Below are 21,299 nucleotides of genomic sequence, written 5' to 3'. Positions count from 1 at the left end.
GGGCTTGGTACACTGGCCCTCAACTTCATGTACTCCGATCAATAGATGATCTGCGCTAAGGCCTTGGCAGTGGAACCTTGGAGAAGAAAAGCAGTCTGGTGGGTAGAAGCTGTTTTCGCTATCGACTGTACTACGGCTCTCCTGAGGCCCCTTCAGACGATATTAGGATATCAAAAACAACTCATGTGCGTATCGGTTCCATGCATACACACAGCACACAGCCTAATCAGGCAGCTTGGCAATATCTGACTGATACTCCATACCCGCTATGCCTCCATATCTCTCCTTTCCAAATTCGTGGATCAAAGCGATGCTGACTGGCCTGTTCAAGCTCTAAAATATTGAACAACTAAAGTATGCATGAGGTGGCGAAATAAGGCGGTGTGCCGAAATTCCTTGAAAGGACTTCGAACACAAAGAAACCCCTCTCTATCAAATGAATCCTTTGGCGTTCAAAAAAAAAAAAAAAAAGGACCATGCTCCGCCTCTTATGCTATACCATATATCAGTATATATCTCCAATACGGCGTGCTATGCTGATTTTCGTGGCATGAACAATGATCATCGAGAAGCAACAACTTACCACGAGACTAGAATCAAGGCTTGTTACACTCCCACAGACATCTAGTACGTATAACCTAATGATAAAATTGTATTCTAATGAGACCTGTATCGGTTCTTCTAGCAGAACTGGTGATTATTTGTCAACTTAGGTAAGAAAACTCCCGACTTTTGATCGAGGGGTACTTCGTGTAAATTATCATACTGATGATTTTCAGGGCGAATATTACCCAATATATTACGGAAGGAGTCTAACTCAATGTTATCGATCTGTTTATGATACGGCTTTCCAAACTTAGCTCTCTTGTGACTTCTTTCCCAGAAAATCAGTTCGAAATGCGCTTATCTACTTCGGCCATCGCCTTCTTTATTTGCCAGACTTGAAATGGTGAATAAGAATGGGAGCTGAATGATAAATCATAGTTAGCATCAATTTCGTAATGTCTCATGAAACTATGTTATTGGTAGCTCAGGTGAGCGTGACACTACCGTGGCCCACCACGATGATATCATACTAATAGAATCATCAAATTGCGAGCACTCTGGGCCTAATCATTGTGCCAAAACCTTTACTGGGCTTTTAGGAATGCCCAAAAAGATTTGCCAACAGCCTGGATACCATTTTGTAAGCGTACTGCAGAGGTGACCGGGCAGTAAACTCCTCATGAGCCTCAAGAACGTGCACGTCCATTCAACTTTAAGCATAGCCATGTGGTCAGCTCCACCGTCAGTTTCTGGGATAGTACGCGGGTTTCATGACTGAATGACACTTGTTCTACAGTGCTGTACCTCCGCTCGTCACTAGACTTTCAAACTAGTCGAGAATTAAAGAAGACTGAACTAAGGCTGTCCCTTCTGTTTGAATGTGGCCTGCAGTTTCGGGCTCGAATTCTCCATTTTGACGAGTTTCCATATCATCCTGTACAATCCTACCAGGTGATATATGCGGCCCTCAATCGATGAAGTCTTGAATGACTGTAGCGGCCGAGTAACAGTTCTATCAGCTGAAGGATCCGGCCATTAAATCGGTTCATACACGACTGCAGGGTCGCTCTTCCCGTCTCGATGAAGCCAGTTCTAAGTTGTCTACAGACGACAGCTAGCCAGTACTGAGATTTTCCGGAGTAAGAAGCTGGACATATTATGATAGACTGATCATAAATACTGTATCACGCTGTGGAGAAACTTTGGAAGAATGATGCGGTGTTGAAGCTTTCGAGTGCAAGCTTTCACACTATGGTTCTTTTGTCAGGTCCGAAGAAGAGAAAAAGGTCAGCAGAAGGGCAGATTTTTACATCTGGAGGTGAGGATCTTCCATTTGATGACGATGCCTCGAAGCTGTCTGAAATTGACAAGTTATTATGATCTAGGGCTTCTTTTATCACGTGATCTCTTGACCCGATGCACTATCAAACAAGTCATCCCAGTTCAAGCAATTGTCAAATGAGCTATGACATCAATTTGAGCCATTGCTATTTATTCCTGACATATCCATTAAGTCATGCTAAGGTTACTTAACTCTTGCGTTCTATGATGTGTGGAGGCATATGATATAAGTAAAATACTAACACCACGACGCTACCTGGGGAAAAGATGCTTGACCCGTTTCCTTATTTCCATCTACTCAATGCCAAAAATGCAGCGAAAATCGGCCCAGAGTAGTCATTTGTGGTTCATGGAGTAGGCTATATCCAAGCAACTAAACTTGTGGCCATCGAAGAGATTTCGATATATTATTGGCAGAGCACCTTTTTTCCTTGGCCGGGACCGCAGAATGATATGTCAAAACTTTGTCATCTGTACTACATTTCTATCGCGTGAGTAAAATTACAGAAGCAGTGAAGACTATGGTAGAAGCTACAGTCTGCTGGTAATGATTGATCCGCTGATCGTATCACTCTGTCGTTTATCTTCCAATATAATGACTGTGAAACTTCCACATAACTTGTTATTGGTCAAGCTGTGATGTGCCAGCATATGTGTAAAGTAATTTATGAGGTTCAGAAACTCATCGAAGTGGTAGTAACTCTGGTATGCTGGTTTAAGAGTTCGGAATGACACGGAATGACAATAAAAAGATTCCCGAACCTCATGGCTTTCGCTTTCGGTAATGTCTTTTGCCATTCACGCTGATAGTGCCAACGCGGAGTTGTGTCAACAGAGCCGACAGTCTCCACTTATTCTCAAGGCCTCGGTAGTGACCATTCTATGGTAAACGGGATTTCCAATTACCGTATTCCATGCTTTTCACAAAGTCTAACTTTGCAAATCACATTACAAGTGAAAAGCAGAACCTATCAAAAGTCGGACAAATTCTGAATCTTAGAAAATTTCCACTCTTTTGCTCTTCCGGCGACTCCTCCACGATGCAGACTTCCCCTTCATCGAAGTCGACGTCATTCACCACATAATTCTCTCACCAAAGGCTCCTCAAACAGAAGATTACAATGCAAACATGATAAACCAGAGGTTGAAGGAAATTTGGTCCGCACCATGTGCTAAATGGCGAAATATCTCCCAATAGATAAAAATGCCTTTGAGGTGCATTACATGCTCAGTGAGACCTCTTTGAGTCTGCACATCGAGCTATCACGCCTTAGATTGGAATTAATCTTCAAGTCATAGTCTTCTGCAACCCAATCTCGAGAATACTGTAACCTGGCATGTCAGTTGATAGAAACCAAACCTTTGACTCGCTGATCAGGCTACGTACAACGCTTTTGCTTACGAACCGTGACTCTCATGATCAAGTTGTTCTTATGTTGAAGTAGTCGTATCTTGGGCCAAGTATGGCAGCTACGTTCGTGTCAAGATTGGTCGGCAACTTGCGACCATCATCCATGCGCGTTCCATCGATAATCAACTCGAACGGCTTTTAGACAATGAAAGCATAACTTCAGCTTATCTCCCGTATTTGCCTGATTTTACGTCGGTCTGCATGCCAAAGCCACTCACCAAGAGTACCGACATTGAGGAAGCTCTGTTTATACTTCGGCCCTCGTTCCTGAGGTCTTTTGATTGATTTCGGGTAGAACAAAATGAATTTCTCAAGAACATCGCACCTCTCTCTCCTGTCAGAATATTCTATCCTGATAAGGAGCAACCGATGCAAAGCATCTACTGGTGGTAAGGCTTCGGCTGCCTCACTAAAAACCATGGCTTTCGCGTGGGAACTGCGGCTATAATAGACCAGGATCGTCGCAGGAGCATTTTTTAGCCCAGCACAGAGCCAAATGGCTCATCATTTTCACCTGTCGAGCGAGCTCCATTTCGCTGTCAAATCCAATCGGAAAAGCTTAAGGGCACTCCAGAGTCAAACGTTGCTCCGAATCAAGAAGGAAGAGTACGGAGGTATACTTTAGCTGATTTCGAGAACTACTGTGGTGGCCCAGCTTTATATTCGATTACACTCTTCAAGGAAGACAACATGATCATCCGATGGAGAGCGTTGGCGATGAAGGATGATGAAGGATAGAATTTCATCTGGGCCCCCTAACGCGCTGAATGAATTTAGCCGTCTTCGTGTTTAAAGCCTCTTTGCGTAATCCAAATTTGGCTTTAATAAAGACAAGAAGTTTTAAATGCGATAGACGGACGAGAAGAGTAACGTTATTTTACAAGGTCAATTAGTGGTAGAATATTCCCCAAATATGAGTCTTTTGAAGAACTACCAGTTCGCTTTGTGAGAGAAGCGTCAGGACTATGTCTTTTCAATTTTCAATTTTTAGAGCCTTTGGAGCAAAACTAGAATATGAGAGATATCCTTTCCAGCCCAGCCAAGAATAACCCAGTAAGCGACCTATCCTTGCTTCATGAAAGCTTTATGACTAAGATTTCTTGTCAACACATGCCGTATTGAGTTTTATAAAGGCAGCATATGAGATGCCAAGTTCAGCGCCTCAGTTTTACCGAAACCTCAGCTGAAAACCGAAGCAAAAGTATAAAAGGCCAATCCCACGCACCGATGCAGGGCACGCAATTCGGACCCCACTCTGATAAGCCAACTTAGCAGCATGCCTCGTTGGACTAAGCCACCTGGACGATGTGATTGTCTCTGCATTCGCATCGGCTGCACGATGCCTGAAAATGTTAAAAAAGGCTACGATGCAAGTAGGAATGATGACCGGTACGACCGTACAATATAGATAATCTAACAATAGATTACCGAGGTGTTTAAGTCTGGAGATTCTCATTTGTATGAGAACCTCCTTATATACCAGAAAACTCTGCCTTAAGCTAGTCCTAATTAGATTTCCCAGGTGATGAATCACTGCGGTTGCCGTCATGGCTCATTCATGGCATAAACCATGGTCGGCCACCATAAATCTCAACAGAAAACACCCTCTCTTGAGCTTTGGTTTGCCCCAAGCTCTATATATATTTCTACAAACTGGGCGCTTTTTGTCGGGGACAAAATAGATACTTTTCCTGAGTTTTGTGGCTTTCTGCTCGTGGGTTTTGCGCAGTGTTCAACAATATCTCTTTCTCCCTGTGACTGCTTTGGTGGGTACGCATGCACTGGCACTTTAAGCCGAAACTATATAATTTGATAATCGAAATATATTCTTATTTGTCATATCGATACATGGAGCTTCCGTTCAGTGACAGGCATCCTTGCTAGCTTAATACCGACTAGCAATTAACTACTGAGCTCGGGCTCTACGATGGCAGATAGTTCCATAAATCTCTTTTTCAGTAATACTGACAAGCTACCACAGAAGCTAGAACTTACAGGAGATCATTGAGAGGATTTGTAGAATAAGCCGTGTATGTATCATAGTACCGTGGCCATCAACATTTGATACCCAAGATACAAAGCACGAAAGTGATATTATGGAGGAGATAGAACACCATACACGACATGTTCACAGCAGTCCTCAACTTGGTATTGCCCATCAATAAATGACTCGCACTAGAACTTTGGCACTACGACCGAGAAACAGAAAGAGACATTGGGAACCAGCAGACTTCGGTAACGATTATAGCAGAAACAGAGAAGTACAGGCCAAAGAGTTCCGAAAGACACATAGTATCCACGATAGACCAATTCATTCAAAACGTCTGCGTTACTTGTAGCACACGTCTTCACGCTGCACATGCCAAACGAGTCACTATTCCCGAAGACGAGACTCAATCGCGTGATGAGATTTTAAAAGATGCGTTGGAGACATAGACTGGGCCATTTTGACGTTGAACTGTCTCATGTTACGAAGAATACGTTCCTCGCTCTAGAGCCGGTTATTTCTCGATTATAAGAAGCAACGTTGGAAGAGACGATACAACCGACTGATTAACATCATAGAATTTTTTGGCCTAGAGCACTTACAGTACAGTCACAAACTCACTTCATATACTTTGCACAGACTACATGTACCGTTACATTAGCGAACATGAAGGTCTTGCATAGTCGCGAAAGCAACTTACATCCTATAGATTTCCTTTTTACTCTCAGAAAACTGCCATCTTGTAGTGCGATCAAACGTTCGATGTGACAGATCTACATAACTGAAGATGTTATACGTGTTGTCTGGTAGGTCACTCATGTAACAAATCGCATTTTTCATTCCCGAGCATTGATAACTTTTATTGTTAGATAGTATCTGCTTTGTGAATGAAAGCCACATAGGATTATTGGTATTTAGCAATATTTCACGGGTACTGTAGGCTAGCAACGAGCATCAATCTAGCTCTAATGTAAGGGTACAGCGAGAGGTAAAACTTGTTTTATTTCATTGCGCTAGGTCAGACCAAGTATCCTTTTCAGAATCGATCATCGTTGTAGCGTCTATCTCTCACTTTGTATACACACTGAACCTTTAGATCTAGCAGATCTTCCACCAATCCGCTAACATAGGTATGAGAGCGCAGTCAGTACAGACGGGGAGATCACAAAGGTAGTTGCTTGCGTAGCTTCCCCAAAATCCTCGGACTCTAACCCCTCGCCTGACCAAACGAGCCCTAATAGCGCCCTACGAAGATAGTTGAAAAGGACGTCCCCCATATCATGTGACTACCACTAGCCCCGTTCTATCTCTATTGCTGGAACACAGCCGCGCATCCCCAGTGCTGCTCTACGTCAAAGTCTCCCGGTGATTTCCACAGATCGTTGGTCCACGAGAAGAAGACAGAATTTGAGCCTACCGCTTCAGCAATGGCCTTGACAGCGGTATTCTGCTCCGTGATTCCCGGAACCGCTGCACCGTTTTGATCTCCGGCGTTCGGCCATCCCGTCTCTAGATTGACCACTTCCAGATTATCACAAATTTCTTCAAGCAGGCTGATTTGAGATGAGACAAACTGTCCAGCCTTGGCGGCCGCAACGTCAGCGTTGAAAAAGGGATGGATGTTCGCACCGACGAGATCTACAACGCCACAAAGATTGGACAGCCCATAGTTCTGCCAGACATTGACCGGTTCCGCGGTTGTGACCTCTCCACGGTATCCACTGGCCCGGAACGTAGCCATGGCATTTTTGATAAACTCGGCTAGTGCGGACGCGTCACAGTAGCCATTTTGAATTGCTTCATTACCGACTACAATGAGTTTGACTCGGTTCCACTTTGCCCATTTTGCAATATCCTGAACTTGCTGCTCGGCAGCAGAGGTTCCTGCTTGATCAATATAAATTCCTAGGATAATTTGAAGTCCCTCCTGCTCACACGCCTCACCGATATGGGATAGTGCACTACAGTCAGTCGAGTAAACACGGACACAGTTAAAACCCGCGGTCTTGATCTTCTCAATATCGGCAGCTACCTCATCTGCGCTTTTACAACCTCCAGTCTGTGTGTACGGAGTATATGTCATACCATATTGGTCCTTGCCAGTGATACTTGAGGGATTTGTATTTCTACTCGTCGATTGGGACGTCGGAGCACTGGTGGTTTGACCCACCATATAATGGGAGCTAGTATAATCGTGCCTAGAATTGAAGTCAGCGGGATCAAAACAAGAGTCATCTTCGCGGAGGCTAATTCTGCTTATACTGTCTGAATCGTGAGGTAGGGGAGCAGCACTTGGCTTTGGGGACTTCAGGGAGATATCTGCCACGCTTTGTGTTTTCAACTTGTCCAGGTTTGAGAGAAGCCCATGAGAGTGCCTCTTGTGATCGTGTCTGAAATCGACCGCGGCCCTTGCAGAGGTTGCAGAGCCTGCTAAAACAGCGGTAATCAGGTGTATCTTCATAGCGTATTGATTAAACGCTACGCTAGTAAATAATATGACAAGTGCTATACGCGGATTTTATAAGTCCTCAGATGAACACTTTCTTGATTAAGACCCAGGAATGGTTAAGTTTGGAAATAGAACACCGGAGTGCACTGTCCGAAACGAGTTGTTTCTGAAGCAGTCATATGTGTTTGATATCTGCAGCAACAAATATGACAGGAAGTCTACTTTTGAAAAAGTTGGGGGTCATACCAAAAATGGCTAGTTTATCACGTTATCTGATACCTACAGACCCTTCCAAGCACTTTAGACTATTATGATAACTAATCATCCGTGACCTATTAGTATACTACAATAGTATCATTTGATGAATTTGTTTGCAGCTGTGATAAAGGTATTCATTTGACGTTTCGGCACACCGCTATATTTCGGCACCTCATATATACGTTAGTATGCTTTTATCAGAGAATTGACTGTCTCCAGGGGTGCAATTTCGGGATGAGGGGAGAGATATCGTTGTTTCCGATCGAGGGGACGGCAACGAGGCTTGGCCATATTCCTTGGGAACTTCCTCATCAAACTTGAGCTCTCGTCGGACAGGAACTGAGTAGTATATTGGTGGAGACACGATGTTCTGATTGAAGTCAGATCGTACACTGCAAAGTCTCAGGGATTCTTGTGATTTAGAAGCTCCCATTGGAGGCATCTTGCTAGCGGTGCGTGGGGTGCTGAAGCTACCCATGGCAGGCATGAGAGGACGCTTGGTCTGTGGGGGAGGCTTGTCCAGGGAACTAGGCTGACGATTTACAGATGAGTCGCTAGCAGTGTCGTTGAATGATGTTGATCGCTTGATACTTTCGTGTTGCGTCTTCATGTGGCGCCGAAGGTGCTCAGCACGGGTAAAGACCTGAAACGTGAGCTTGATACAAGCAGAGGAAAACAGTGACAATAGGCTTACCTTGGTGCATAACAGGCAATCATGCACCCGCTTACCCTTTTTGGCCTTGCTAATACGGTTCGTAGGCGTATATGTGACCTTAAGCTCGAAGCTGCGGCTTCCGGTGACAGTCATTTCAGCTTCAAAAGACTCTAGGGAACGGAAATAAGAGAAAGCACCATCAACCAATGTGAATCCAATGTAGATTTATCGCCTCACAACTGCGATTTATAACAATTCTAAATGTAAATGCGGTAGACATGTGATTCCGATAAGTGTAGCCCATTGCCCAGCTAGTGAATCAGTCTTGCCCCACTCCATTGTGACTCAATGACAAAGACCTCTCTAGCATGTCGGCAGCATCAAGTCCCCTCACTCGTGATAACGTCATATAGGTCGATCAGTGTTGCTTGAACTTAGGTTCACGAGCAGCATGAATGAAAAGTTCATAAAGCCAATACCCAGCCTACTCTCGATACGTGAGCGCAATACCAGCATAAAACAAATGAAATTCAACATGATTAACGGTATATATACAAATATGTGTAATTCAATCGTCGTGGGAAATCTGGTAAGTGATTTGCAAATAAGTTAGGGAAATAGACATATTATTCAATTCATATGATTCATATTCGCAAATATTCATGAATTTTCATGAATAATCATATTCCTTTAGGATCCCTAACCATCATTATAACATTGGGACCGCCAGGCAGCTTACACTAATAGCTGGAGCGATCTGTCGAGTATAGTCAATGATGACTTGGCCATCTGGGAAATGAATGAATTCAGAAGTGTGGGCAATTCCCTTTCAGCATCCTCTGAAGCGGAGGAATTTGTGTTTTTTGCCGAATGGGTGTTCGGCCCGACTGGTCTTCCGAACCTACAAGTTCTGGCCTTCGGTGACTTTTCCCACAATGACCAGTTCCAAAAACAACAATTTCTGACTAGGAGGAGACACCATGAGAACGAGCAACGATGCAAAGATCACCAGCAACCCGCTTGTATCCATGAACCTTTGAGTCAATCTTTCTGTGCTGCAAGTTCCGCCGATACTTCCCTCTGGGAAAACCTTCGGATTGGTGGAGCTCGGTTCCTTTCTTCTTGTCCAGCCAGTGGATTGATTGAATCTCCCTTTGAATTGTAGACAGGTACTTTTGCTATTGAAAAGCTAGTAGCTAGATGTTGAATGAAGTTTGACTGGCGTTACCTCCGATCTCATTCCTTTTGGCCTGCAAATGGAATGGCATCCATGGAAGTCGCTGGTCGTACAGAAATTATATCATTGTAGTCGCCTGCATATCTATTTTTATTGCGAGGGGCCATGGTACACAAACACACCCCCGGTGCCTTAGCCTGACATGTATTTTTTGGTAGTACGGTAGTATTCAATGGCATAACTGGAGTATGGGACGTGACTTGGTTAACTCTCTTCAGAAACTTGTACGATCTTGCACAATGCTGGCCGGGCTCCTGATACCCTTCCAGATGAACTTTCTTTCGCTGGCTCGCGTTCGCACTCTCCGTTAACCGAAGACTCAGGTTAACGGGCGCTAGAGAGGCAGGTCCTTGGGATTTCTCTCCCTTTTGCGCATTAGAAAATGCACTATGAAAGACCCCATGAGGTCGATATCCCACCGGAAGAGGCTGAACAGCATGCCAAAAACGAGGTCTTCTGTTTCAGGAAATAGAAGGCCACGACAGGCACCTCCATGAAGTGATCCAGGGATGTTGTATCGCAAAGTTTCAAAGTGACCAAGCACGCTAGCAACCCTTTGTATGGCGCCAACGTCGTCTAAGGGATCTATAACCTTTCCTTTCATAAACTTCATCATGATACAATTTTAAAAACGGGGCAAAATTGGTTGAGGGGACCTGAAAGCGGCGTCACGCTATCGTTTGACAATTGATTGCTTCAGGAGGTCTTGCGACCAAGTGATTTAGCTTGCCGCTATGTTAGGATGCAGCGGCCTTCTGACAAGCAGAGATTTCCCTGAGCGTTGTTCAAATGATGAAGGTGATGTAGAAGCTCACGCTCATTGCTGAAAGCCGATTGCTCTACATTCTCACACCCCGAAAGGAGTATTGAAATTTGGAGTGATCTAGTTCTTGCGAAATCGAAAAGACTGACGTTACTGTTGCATTCGTCAGGTTCTTAAATCATTCCAGAGGTGCCGAAAATCGTGATGAGTTAGGGTACACATGAGAATATAATAGGAATAATAAGCCGTTTTTTGCATAGTAGTGGACCCGGTATCCATTTTAGTAAGGTTGTCGTACTCATAAAGACCACGTTTATTCAATGATTTGGACAAAGCAAGGCTTTGTAACTAAGTGTTAACTATTGAGGCTCTGCCACATTTTCAAGGTATCTGTCATGCAAATTCACGGAATACTAGGTGGTTGTGTTCATGAGAAAAGAAATCATTCAAGTGCGTAGCGCCTCCCTGGCACCGTAGGAGACGCGAAGTCGTTAATGTCATGCCGAGGAAATTCCCACACGGTCGCTTCTGTCAATCTATCATCAAAGGCGATCACGGTATGTTGACCTGCTAATGCAATTCCGCGGCACCCCTCGTACTTTGCTCCGAGTCGGTAACTTTTGACCAACTTGCCCGCCTTGGACCAGAAATGCACGAGTCCCAGCCCTGTGGTTACAATGTAGGTGTCTAGGACAATGGCAGCATCGGAATCTGTGCGCCAGATATAATTTGCAGCCTGGTAGTGATAAAACGCACGTTGCTTCGCTCCATTTGCAATGATTGTATACTTGCTTGCAAATCCTCCAGGGACTTGCTCTTGACTTCGAGTCACATATGTCCCGTCTGAGAACAGCCCGATTCGGATTTCATCGGGGTCTTGGTCTTTTGAGTGGCTTTGAGCATATCGGAGAAACCTACACCGTTGATCCATCATCATGAGGTGGAGGCCATTAAGAGTGGGTCGGTCAAGGTAGGCCACATCCTGAACGAAGAAAATTCGGAGCTCGTGGGCGATTGACCCCTGCAATTTTTTCCATGTCAGATTCCTCCATATGTAGATCTTGAAGTCGGTGTAGAGTGCGATGACAACATTTCCGGCTGGTGATGTGAGTAGGTCCTTGACTATTCCACCGCTTGGTGTTCCTGGCATACTGCGAGACTCTCGAAGAAAGGTATCCCACACTTCAAAGACCATCTCTCGGCGAGATAAGTAGATAATTAGACCTCCTGAGATATGCCACTCAGGCTCCCATGAATACTTCGGGTCCCCTATATGGCAAAGTCGTGAGATTCCGGACGGACGCTGGCCTATTAGTGACCAGTCCGATACCCGACGGATCACGGCGTTATACTTCTCAATCGACCCCTTGCATCTCTCGAAGCCAAAACAAAAGTTTCCCTTGGTGACGAGGACCGGTTTTGAAAGCTGTTGCATACGATGGAAAGTCGGACCGCTGGGCCATCTCGTGACCGACATCGTTGCTTGTGCCTCTTGACTGCGCATAGTATCGTAGTGAAATGCGAGGTATTGACCATTTGGCGCGATGGCAAGAGCGGATGGGTGGCATCCTCTCAGCCTATGCCTTACTGGAGCCGGCACACAGTTTTGGAGGACAGAGAAGTCGGGATATATAGTGATAACATTATGCTGAACAGCGGGACTCGCCAAATAAACCAAAGTTGTATCGTCTACACAATCAGAAAAGTCATGGGTTGCAAAGCTGTGACCGCAAAATTTTGGTCTTAAAGGGTGTCTGCGCCCATATTTTTGAACGCGACTACTTACCCCTCGCACCTGCTGCAGAAGAGGCATTAGGGCAGAAACACAGGACACTCAAATAGTTCGGAAGATTATGTAGCGGCACTGAGGAAGAAATGTAAAACGTCGTCTACGTCCATAGATATTTTATAATGAACGATGTGCTAGAAATTTAATCGGGACTAGATATATATTTAGAATCGAATGATTGCGGAAAGATATGTAATAGACTATTTATATGCACCTTGAATGCAGTAGATCATGAGTAGTTTTCGAAATCAGCTATGCCTACGTGCTCTTGCTTTTTGATTCGGAGAAACTTCTGATGAGTTTGGCGAACCACCGCAGCTTCATATAATGCTGAGACTACCACCTCTTGGTTTACTCCGGTTTCCTATGTCGGAAGCAGGAGAACCAAGACTTGAATTTGTAAGCCACATTTGCGCGCCTATGGTGAAATCTAGAGATGTTGCAATCACCGCCACACTACGGGGAAATTCGAAACCTTCAAAAAAAACATGCCACCCTACATATTGCAGACCAGAGTATCCTGACCTGATTTCACAGATCTAATTTTGTCTGACATGCAATATCAGACCCTTGAATCGCCTATCATGGGGAATACCGCGGTCTTTGGTTTCCCTAGGGCAGGATGAACGAAGTGGAATATACCGCTCCAGATGATGTGGGCCCCAGGAAAGTCCTTTTCCTTTGTGCTATTTTGGGGCCAAGTCTATAGCACCAGCCTTTGCTTTTACGCGGTACATGTGCCTATCCTCAAGTAGCTATGTGTTTTTCAATTCAACTTCTTCTCTATATCGTGAATCGAAGTATATCGCATGATGAAAGATTATTTCAACCACGATCTTCTGATTTAAGATTTGCGAATAGTACAAGACTGAAAGATTGTGAAAATGAAAAGCCAAAGATTGGGGCATTAATGGAACGTGACGCGGTGTTCAAGATTGTAATAACGAATTGGAGCAGATAATAAAGCAATTTCTATTCCTCACGTAATATGAATCATGCCTGGATGTTTCGGACTTTATCATCTTCCAAATAGATGCTCACAGACTGAGCTGTCGCCAAAAGTGAGACTGATGGTCATATGGAGGAAGTTGACGATAAAATGTTGATGTTGACCGTGAGAGGTGGCAATGAATTTTCCTCCTCATGGTACGCTAAAAGTTGGAGCAAGTAGCGAATTCCCGCTATCAATTCCGTGCTGCAATTTGCCGCCTCTGCCATGTCGGCCACAGTCAGTGTTTTGCTGACTATCATGTCATAGATCATTCGTAATTTCCAGCGCGGTAAGCTAAGTGGCGATCTTCTGTCCCGGCCCAAGGCTGTAGATACTCGATTTCGACGTGGCATTATGCTAGACTAAAAGATCGCAGCAAATATGTAACGATGGGAACAAGATCACTTTTCTGTAGGTGATCCTGTCAAGCTTTATAGTTATTTGAGCAAATGTTGCCTTGTCTGGTCAAACCGCGCTAGACCTTTCGTTGACGCCTCTAATCCGGCAAGTCTCTGATATATATAGACCGAGATGATACAATCATGGATCATCATGCTCACTTGCATCAGTACGTGCACTAGACCGAAAGACAAATAATTCTTTGTCAAGATTCTGCTGATATATCAAAGAAAATAATCGCGATGCTACAGTACCACAAGATCATTTCCTGATTTGGGGTGGCGATTGGGATTGGGCTCAGCTTTTCCTATAGCCTTTGCAGCAGCAGCTCCGAGACCAACTAAATCAAGGCCAGTTATTTAAATAATATCGTGCCGATTATATATGTTCTTAGCCACTTATTGACAAGACTAGCCAGTCTGCATCAAGGGTTCTTCTAGTCAACTACGTCACTGAGATTTTGATGTTTCTTATTTCTTACGTAGAGCATAGGGTTCTGAAGACATCGCGGCGCGATACATTACAGGAAATATTACAGTAACTGTAATGCACAGAGTCAGTATCCGAGGAACAATCATTTGGTCGTGCCTCGTGGATTAGAAACACTTCAAACTTCTTAAAACACTCTCAACTGCATATTCACAGCGTGTTTAACTGCCATTATGAAACTAAAAATAGCAGTAGTATCCACAAGTAGCCTTTGTCAAATTTGTCTAGGAAGGACATGAGCTCCGTTCTGGGGATTCCGCCGAGGTACCCGTGTCACATTACTTATTGAAATTTCGCAGGAGATCAAATTTCTATAACTTTTGCTCAAGTTACACAGGGTCAACCGTAAGATGAGGCTTCACAGGAGTGCCCTGCTTATGGCAAGCAGTCTCGTTCCAACTGGACAAGCTTGCGCCCTTCGGCAAGGCACACTTACTCAGCCAGACTTTCAAACAGTCTCGGTTCTTTCACATTCAGGTGGGACGAGTGCGACTTCCTCGCTCATCAACCCGTCCGCAATTACGTGGAAGGAGGCGACCCCCAGTCAAACGAGTGCGTCTGGAGGGACATGCACCCGTTTGTCTCCATGTATTGGTGTAACCACCTACTACGATACGGCAACAAGCTCTCAGAATCCAAGCGCCTGTGGAACCACCAATGATGGGACAAGTCAAAATGTGGTTGCGCTATCCGCAAAACTCAACCCCAAACGCCATTGTGGCAGACACGTCACTATTCAATATGGTAGCGTAAATGTAACGGGCATGGTTGTCGATAGTTGTCCAGGTTGCGATATTCATGATCTTGACCTCTCTCGCCACATGTTCGCTTCACTAGCGTCGATTGAGGTGGGGAGGGTTTACGGTGTTCAATGGTTCTTACATTAAGTGTGTTGTGAAATTGCTGCTATAGGGTGCCATCTATGATACAATCTTATTATGAAAGGGCCTCTGGCTTAGTTTGAAAGTTGTTCGTACCGTTGGCTCATTTTAGTGACATTGATATGGGCAGTTTGCGAAACTTTCTTTAACGTTATATTGTTGAATACATTTTTACAAACATTTCACGCCATTAACTTGGACTTTTTTAAGCATCTCCCAAAGTATCTTCTTGACGAGCTGTGAGGGCGGTTGCGGAGGGATGCACGTTAACTGACTTTTCTGACTGTATCACATGGTCTACTAAATCAGGATATACTAACGTCCCAGCATCCACCCCTGGCATCCCGCCAACGGGCCGCAGTTGAGGGAAAGATAAATTGCTGATAAAATAAAACACTGTAAACGTAGTTTTAAAAACGAAAGACGCTCAGCTCTAAAGCGCTTCGCCATGAGCTATCATATTATGACGCCATAATTAAGCATCCCGCCGAAGGTCCTTTCGCTTCAGCCGCAGCTCAATACGCAATTGAGTCACCTCTGTAAAGCCGATTTGACTTGGATCTCATCTTACTCCGTGCTTGCACCTACGGGAGCTATAGCCAAGGAAATGCAGGGACCAGAGCTTCGGGGTTGGCGGAGACCAAGTGCTCAGCGAGCTTAACGAATTTTCCGTAAACCGCATCTTATCTCATCGAAGGATTCGGGTATGGATGCCAACATTCTTGGCTCCTAAAAGCACCTTACCGCCAGAATCTCCAATAGCGCTACCTAGGTTGGAAGGCCGCCGCTTGTCCCAGTGGTTAACTAGGTAGAGGCTCTATGAAAGGTAGTAACTCAAGAGGCCGGGCAGGTAATATGTGAGTAAGCATAGACGAAAGCTTCTAGATACCCTATCATCTGGATAGCAGCGGCGCAGACCACCAGAATGTGCATGAATGTCCAGGAAGAAGGATCTAGCAGAATTTAAACGGGAATCACGAGGCTGTCAGATTATACCGTAGCCTAGATGTACTGTAGATTATTTCTAGCAATCTGGACCCGTCTCGGTCTTTTCAATTGACTTCATGGCCCTGGTGCTATTCGTGATCCTGGTACGTAATTGCGCCCCTCTAGCACGTCGTGCTGATTTGATTATTGCTAATCCCACCTTTTCGTTGCTTTTTATAGCCCCGGCGGCTTAGGTTTACATGACGGAATAGTCAATCATGGGTGTGACAGAGTCAATCCATGAAATTTATAACATATATCAAGAACAATAGATTAATAGTCAACCAATTAAAATACTAATGGGCTTTATTATCTAGATACAAGATTAAATGTGGTTAGAATTGAGCTAGAAGTTGAAAACATGAGAAATTTGCATTTTGAGGGGTGGGAGCTGGACGTGACACGGCTATTGGTGTCCTGGCTAATAATGAAAAATGAAAACATCGATGACAATTGCTTAAGGTAGGTGAAAATCATAGTGCTTTCTTCCAATCCGCTAATTTTGAGTTCCTAGATTCAGGGACGCCAGCTGATCAACGATATATCTGATAATCAGAATGAACGCGAGAAAGAATTGAGTGATGGCCTGCTGTACTTCCTCCAGGGTCCTGAATATTATTGCTTCCCTCTTTAGTTCCGTGCTTGCAACTCCCGACAATTTTTTTGTCGAAAGAGATTCAGCAACATTCGGGATTCCAACTTGAAGTCCAAGTCTCTGACTCAAATCCAGACATCCGTCATATTCAATTTTCGCTTTTCCATACACTTGTTCAGCGCTTTCCAGGCATTGTCGGGCTAAGTGATTGATTTTGTCCGAAACATGATTACCCTGGACAGACTGATCAGCTCCTCCGTACATGGATTCGCATATTTTGCATGCTATGCTGTAACGTATGTATACCGTAACGAGCGGAGTAACTGTGGCGAAATATTGTAGAGGTACTTCCCCCAAGGACCCTAAATTTCCCACCACCTTGTGTAGTCAGTTCGTCAAACTCATCAGACGTTCATTTCACCATATTCTCCTTACGACACATAAGTCGCTATCAAAATTACATCTGACAAGCGGGGCTATGACAACGGGGAATCTTGACCCCGTGAAACTCCGTTGGATCGCGAATATGTCGCACATACCTATTAGATACCTCGGACTCCTTTCTACTCTACTTTCTATACAAAGTAAGCATAGAGAGCCCAGCAAGTAATGGGGGATAAGCATATTGAAGAAGCATGGAGGTTTTGTCTGATGCGGACGCTGCCCAATTACCCAGGCTTTTAGGGCAAACCCTAACGCCTACTCAATGGAACCATTGACCGCTAGCCTGATTAAAAAGCAGTAAACATATATATCATCGTATCAAAATACCTGGAAATCCGCGTCTATCATGTGCGATGCTTTTATAATCAGCACTCATCTAGTCACAAAGTACGCATTGATCAGCCACAGAAAGGAAAATTGTCGTCGTTCTTATAAAATATATAAATGGATACGTTCAACCGCCTTCGAATTTATGGCTACTGAAACTACCTTGTTGAATAGAATATGAGTTTGAGTACTCCATCAAGATATGATAACGTTCTATCTTAGGATAGTCCGTAGTATGGTGCTAAGATATGGTATTATAAGTATTCCAGGTACTATGCGTATGAGACATGCCTTGAAGGTCAAATAGGAAACATCTTGACGGTTCCCTGATATCGCGAGAGCTATTTTTGAACAATCTAATTGTATTACTGTGGGCATACGTTCTGGGCCACATCTAAGATATCGTTCAGGGATTGGTAGCCTTGTAGTAAGCCACAATGACTAAATGGAACTGTTAATCCACTGTGACCAAAAATGATCTTGCTTCTCCCTTCCTTCTCGACGACTGTCGTCCTTCTTAAAGCTCACTGGGCAGCGTCCACATCAGACAAAACCTCCATGCTTCTTCAATATGCAATTTATCCCCCATTACTTGCTGGGTCTGGCGTGGCTGGCAAACGCTTCCTCCACTCCGTCATTGACCAATTCCAGTGCGACTGACATTGCTACCCGTGATGTTAATGGGTTTCGTTCCGTGGCTTACTTTGTGAACTGGGTATGAGTCTTGAACATATAGTCTACATATAGAGCAGAACAAGTAACTAAAAGCCAACAGGGCATCTACGCTCGCAACTTCCAGCCTCAAGATATCCCAGCGGAGCGGCTTACCCATGTCCTCTACGCATTCGCCAATGTCCAAGTCACCGGCGAAGTGGTTTTATCAGACCCGTACTCGGACACTGAGAAGCACTACTCTACTGATTCCTGGAACGACACCGGAAACAACGCTTATGGTTGTATCAAGCAGCTTTTTCTGCTCAAGAAGAAAAATCGCAATCTTAAGATTCTTCTGTCGATTGGAGGCTGGTCCTATTCTGCTAACCTAAGAAAAGCCTTTGACTCTGAGGCCGGACGCCAGAAGTTTGCAGATAGCTCTGTCGAGATGCTGCAGAACCTGGGATTTGACGGTATTGATGTTGACTTTGAAGTGAGTTCGCTGCCTGGCTCATTGTATTCAAGGCTAATATCAGAAAGTACCCTAAAAATGATACCGAAGCGGACCAATATGTTGATGCCGTACACCGTCTTCGTGAGGTATTTTTCATGCTTCTCTCACTGATGGCTCTGCTAACCATTAAAATTTCCAGGGATTGGATTCATACAGCTCGGCCAATGCAGACGGTTATCATTTCTTACTCACGGTCGCATCTCCTGCCGGTACGTATCTTTCATTTTAAACATTGCTATAATTCTAATCAAAAATCTAGGCCCTTCAAACTACAAAAAAGAGCACCTTGACCAGATGGACAAATACCTGGACTTCTGGAACTTGATGGCCTACGATTACGTCGGGTGCTGGGATACCAATAAAAATTGCCAGGGCGTCGTAGTCGGCCATGATGCCAACCTCTACGCATCCAAAAGCAACCCTAGTAGCACCCCCTTCAATACTGACCAAGCAATTGATTACTACGTCTCGCATGGGGTGGCGACTAACAAGATTGTTCTGGGTATGCCTCTGTATGGCCGAGCCTTTACTGGCACCAACGGTCTTGGCCAATCTGCAAACGGTGTTGGACTTGGTAGCTGGGAAAACGGTGTGTGGGACTACAAAGCTCTACCCCGGACCGGTTGTGCGGTTACAAATCTGGACGAGGAAGCTGCTAGCTACTGTTACAACTCGGACTCGCGTTTATTTATCAGTTATGATACCCCTGAGGTTGCGCGCATGAAGGGTGAGTACATCAAGTCCAAAGGTCTTGGTGGGGGTATGTGGTGGGAGCTCAGCAGTGACAAAAAGGATGCTGATAGCTTAATCACAACGGTATGTTTCCTTCACTTTCATATTTGATCTAAACTAACTGTCAATTTTGCAGGTTGTGCAAACCCTTGGGGGTACTGGATCTTTGGACAAGAGCGAAAATCAGTTGAGCTATCCTGCATCTATATATGACAACATCAGGTCTGGGTCTTGCTCCTAAGTATGTTCTAGATACCCTGATCCATAAGATCAACATTCGTATTCTTAACAGCGGAGACAATCACTCCTACATTGAGCAAGCTATCATTCGAATGTGGAACCAGTCAGGTCTTCTTTTGCTTGAGTACAGGAAAAGAGTTTGCTCTCGACTGTTTCATTACCTCTCAGCATGTTCATTACCCAGTGATATTGGTTGAAAATACTCATTGCCGGGAGAACACGGGCAAAGAATTACTAACAGGGATTTCCTAGTATTTTCTTGGACCAGTTCTAGTGGATATATGATGGTGATATCTCAAGACGCGAGATCAATATTAGACGTGCCGTAGAGATATGTGATAGTTGCCATTCATGGTTCGTCTGTTTCACCGTTGAATTCATCCTACGAGTCTGCGGTCACATACCTTGAATGATTTTCGGTATTCTTGTTAGTAAATAAGAGGCAAACTTAGAAGGGAGAATGTGATGACCCTAGACACGGGGGTAACGAAATTACTTGCGAGCGGCCCACACAAGCCAGCGGCCCATGATAAATGCGATAGATTACAACTTGATGACTCAACGACGGCCTATATAGGCTTCGCCTTGAAGCCCTACTACAGTGGCAGTCAGATACCTGTTCGAGCTTTCTTTATAACTTTGATAAATCGAGCTATGGACTATGACGGCAGTAATGTTAAATTGCCCGTTTCTCAATCTGGCCTAGACTCTTGTTGTCTTATTCAAGAATTGAACGCTATCTTCAATAGTCTCCTCTTTGAAATTCGCAAGAGAATGAGGTAAGATTGGCGACTAGGAACTAGGCAGAGGAGTGTGTGTTGGGGAGGAAGGGCTATTTGTGGATCTACATCGGTTGTGACGGATGGCGGTTGAGTGTACTCGCGATGGCTGTTACCACTGCATTGCTATACTGCCCGCCGTCCAACCTGACATATATGAGATGCGGTACATTGTGTACTATGAGTACAGCACATGCATTTGGTGAGCGATGCAAAATCTTACGGCGGTCGATCTTGGCGAATAGTCCAAGCAACCCCGATCCAAGCTTCCCCCCAGCTACCCGTAGTTGGCTAGTGTTCTACATTCATTCCTTTTTTCTACAATTCTTTATCCATGACCTTTTTCGTGGGATTTATGAGATTGCCTCTAGCCGTTCGAACCTCTATTGGACTTTCCAAGGATACGGTAAGGCAGCAGTTACTGCTCTTGGGGAGCTGTGCGGCCTTTGAAGATTCTTCCTTACCATTATAATAATTCAATCGACGGTCGTCTTAGTTCCTCAGACAGGGCAATGAGCGTGACGGTGTCCTGCTGTATTTAGAATACACGAATAAGAAGATCAAAAAGAATGGGCTGTGATTATTGTTGTCTGAATACGAGAAGTGCCTGACTATTGGTGGTACATCAAGATACTGGATCTACTCCTATGCTCACGATACTCCATAGTATCATTCAAGACAAAGTTCGGAAGCTCAGTGCCTTGTACTACGGAGAGTGCTCTGTAGATACAGTAGTATTCGAAATCAAATTTACCTCTACACCCTTCGACTTTAACTCCCGAACCCTAATCTGAAACCCGCTAACCCAGATATGGGTAATTGCGTCGATCC

The 21,299-nt window shown here is 44.5% G+C and overlaps 4 protein-coding genes across 4 annotated transcripts; 1 reads left to right on the top strand and 3 right to left on the bottom strand.

The window, feature by feature from the left end:
- Positions 1 to 6,594: 6,594 nt before the first annotated feature.
- On the bottom strand, positions 6,595 to 7,746 carry N7511_008483 (uncharacterized protein; the record flags this gene model as incomplete). The annotated part of the gene is made up of 1 exon (XM_057130860.1): positions 6,595 to 7,746. One exon carries the CDS (start codon positions 7,744 to 7,746, stop codon positions 6,595 to 6,597), a length of 1,152 nt encoding a protein of 383 aa, XP_056981591.1.
- Positions 7,747 to 8,164: 418 nt separating this feature from the next.
- Positions 8,165 to 8,800, bottom strand: N7511_008482 (uncharacterized protein; the record flags this gene model as incomplete). The annotated part of the gene is made up of 1 exon (XM_057130859.1): positions 8,165 to 8,800. The coding sequence occupies one exon, from the start codon at positions 8,798 to 8,800 to the stop codon at positions 8,165 to 8,167; it is 636 nt and encodes a 211-aa protein (XP_056981590.1).
- Positions 8,801 to 11,089: 2,289 nt separating this feature from the next.
- N7511_008481 (uncharacterized protein) lies at positions 11,090 to 12,124 on the bottom strand (the record flags this gene model as incomplete). Its single annotated transcript, XM_057130858.1, has 1 exon — positions 11,090 to 12,124. The coding sequence occupies one exon, from the start codon at positions 12,122 to 12,124 to the stop codon at positions 11,090 to 11,092; it is 1,035 nt and encodes a 344-aa protein (XP_056981589.1).
- Positions 12,125 to 18,120: 5,996 nt separating this feature from the next.
- Positions 18,121 to 19,690, top strand: N7511_008480 (glycoside hydrolase family 18 protein; the record flags this gene model as incomplete). Its single annotated transcript, XM_057130857.1, has 6 exons — positions 18,121 to 18,264; positions 18,325 to 18,696; positions 18,744 to 18,803; positions 18,857 to 18,926; positions 18,977 to 19,533; positions 19,586 to 19,690. 6 exons carry the CDS (start codon positions 18,121 to 18,123, stop codon positions 19,688 to 19,690), a joined length of 1,308 nt encoding a protein of 435 aa, XP_056981588.1.
- Positions 19,691 to 21,299: the final 1,609 nt, after the last annotated feature.

The sequence above is a fragment of the Penicillium nucicola genome (assembly GCF_028828085.1).
Source record: "Penicillium nucicola strain IBT 29836 chromosome Unknown utg000009l, whole genome shotgun sequence".
NCBI lineage: Eukaryota > Fungi > Ascomycota > Eurotiomycetes > Eurotiales > Aspergillaceae > Penicillium > Penicillium nucicola.
Note: the sequence above shows the minus strand (reverse complement) of the source record. Positions and strands in the feature narration are given on the sequence as shown.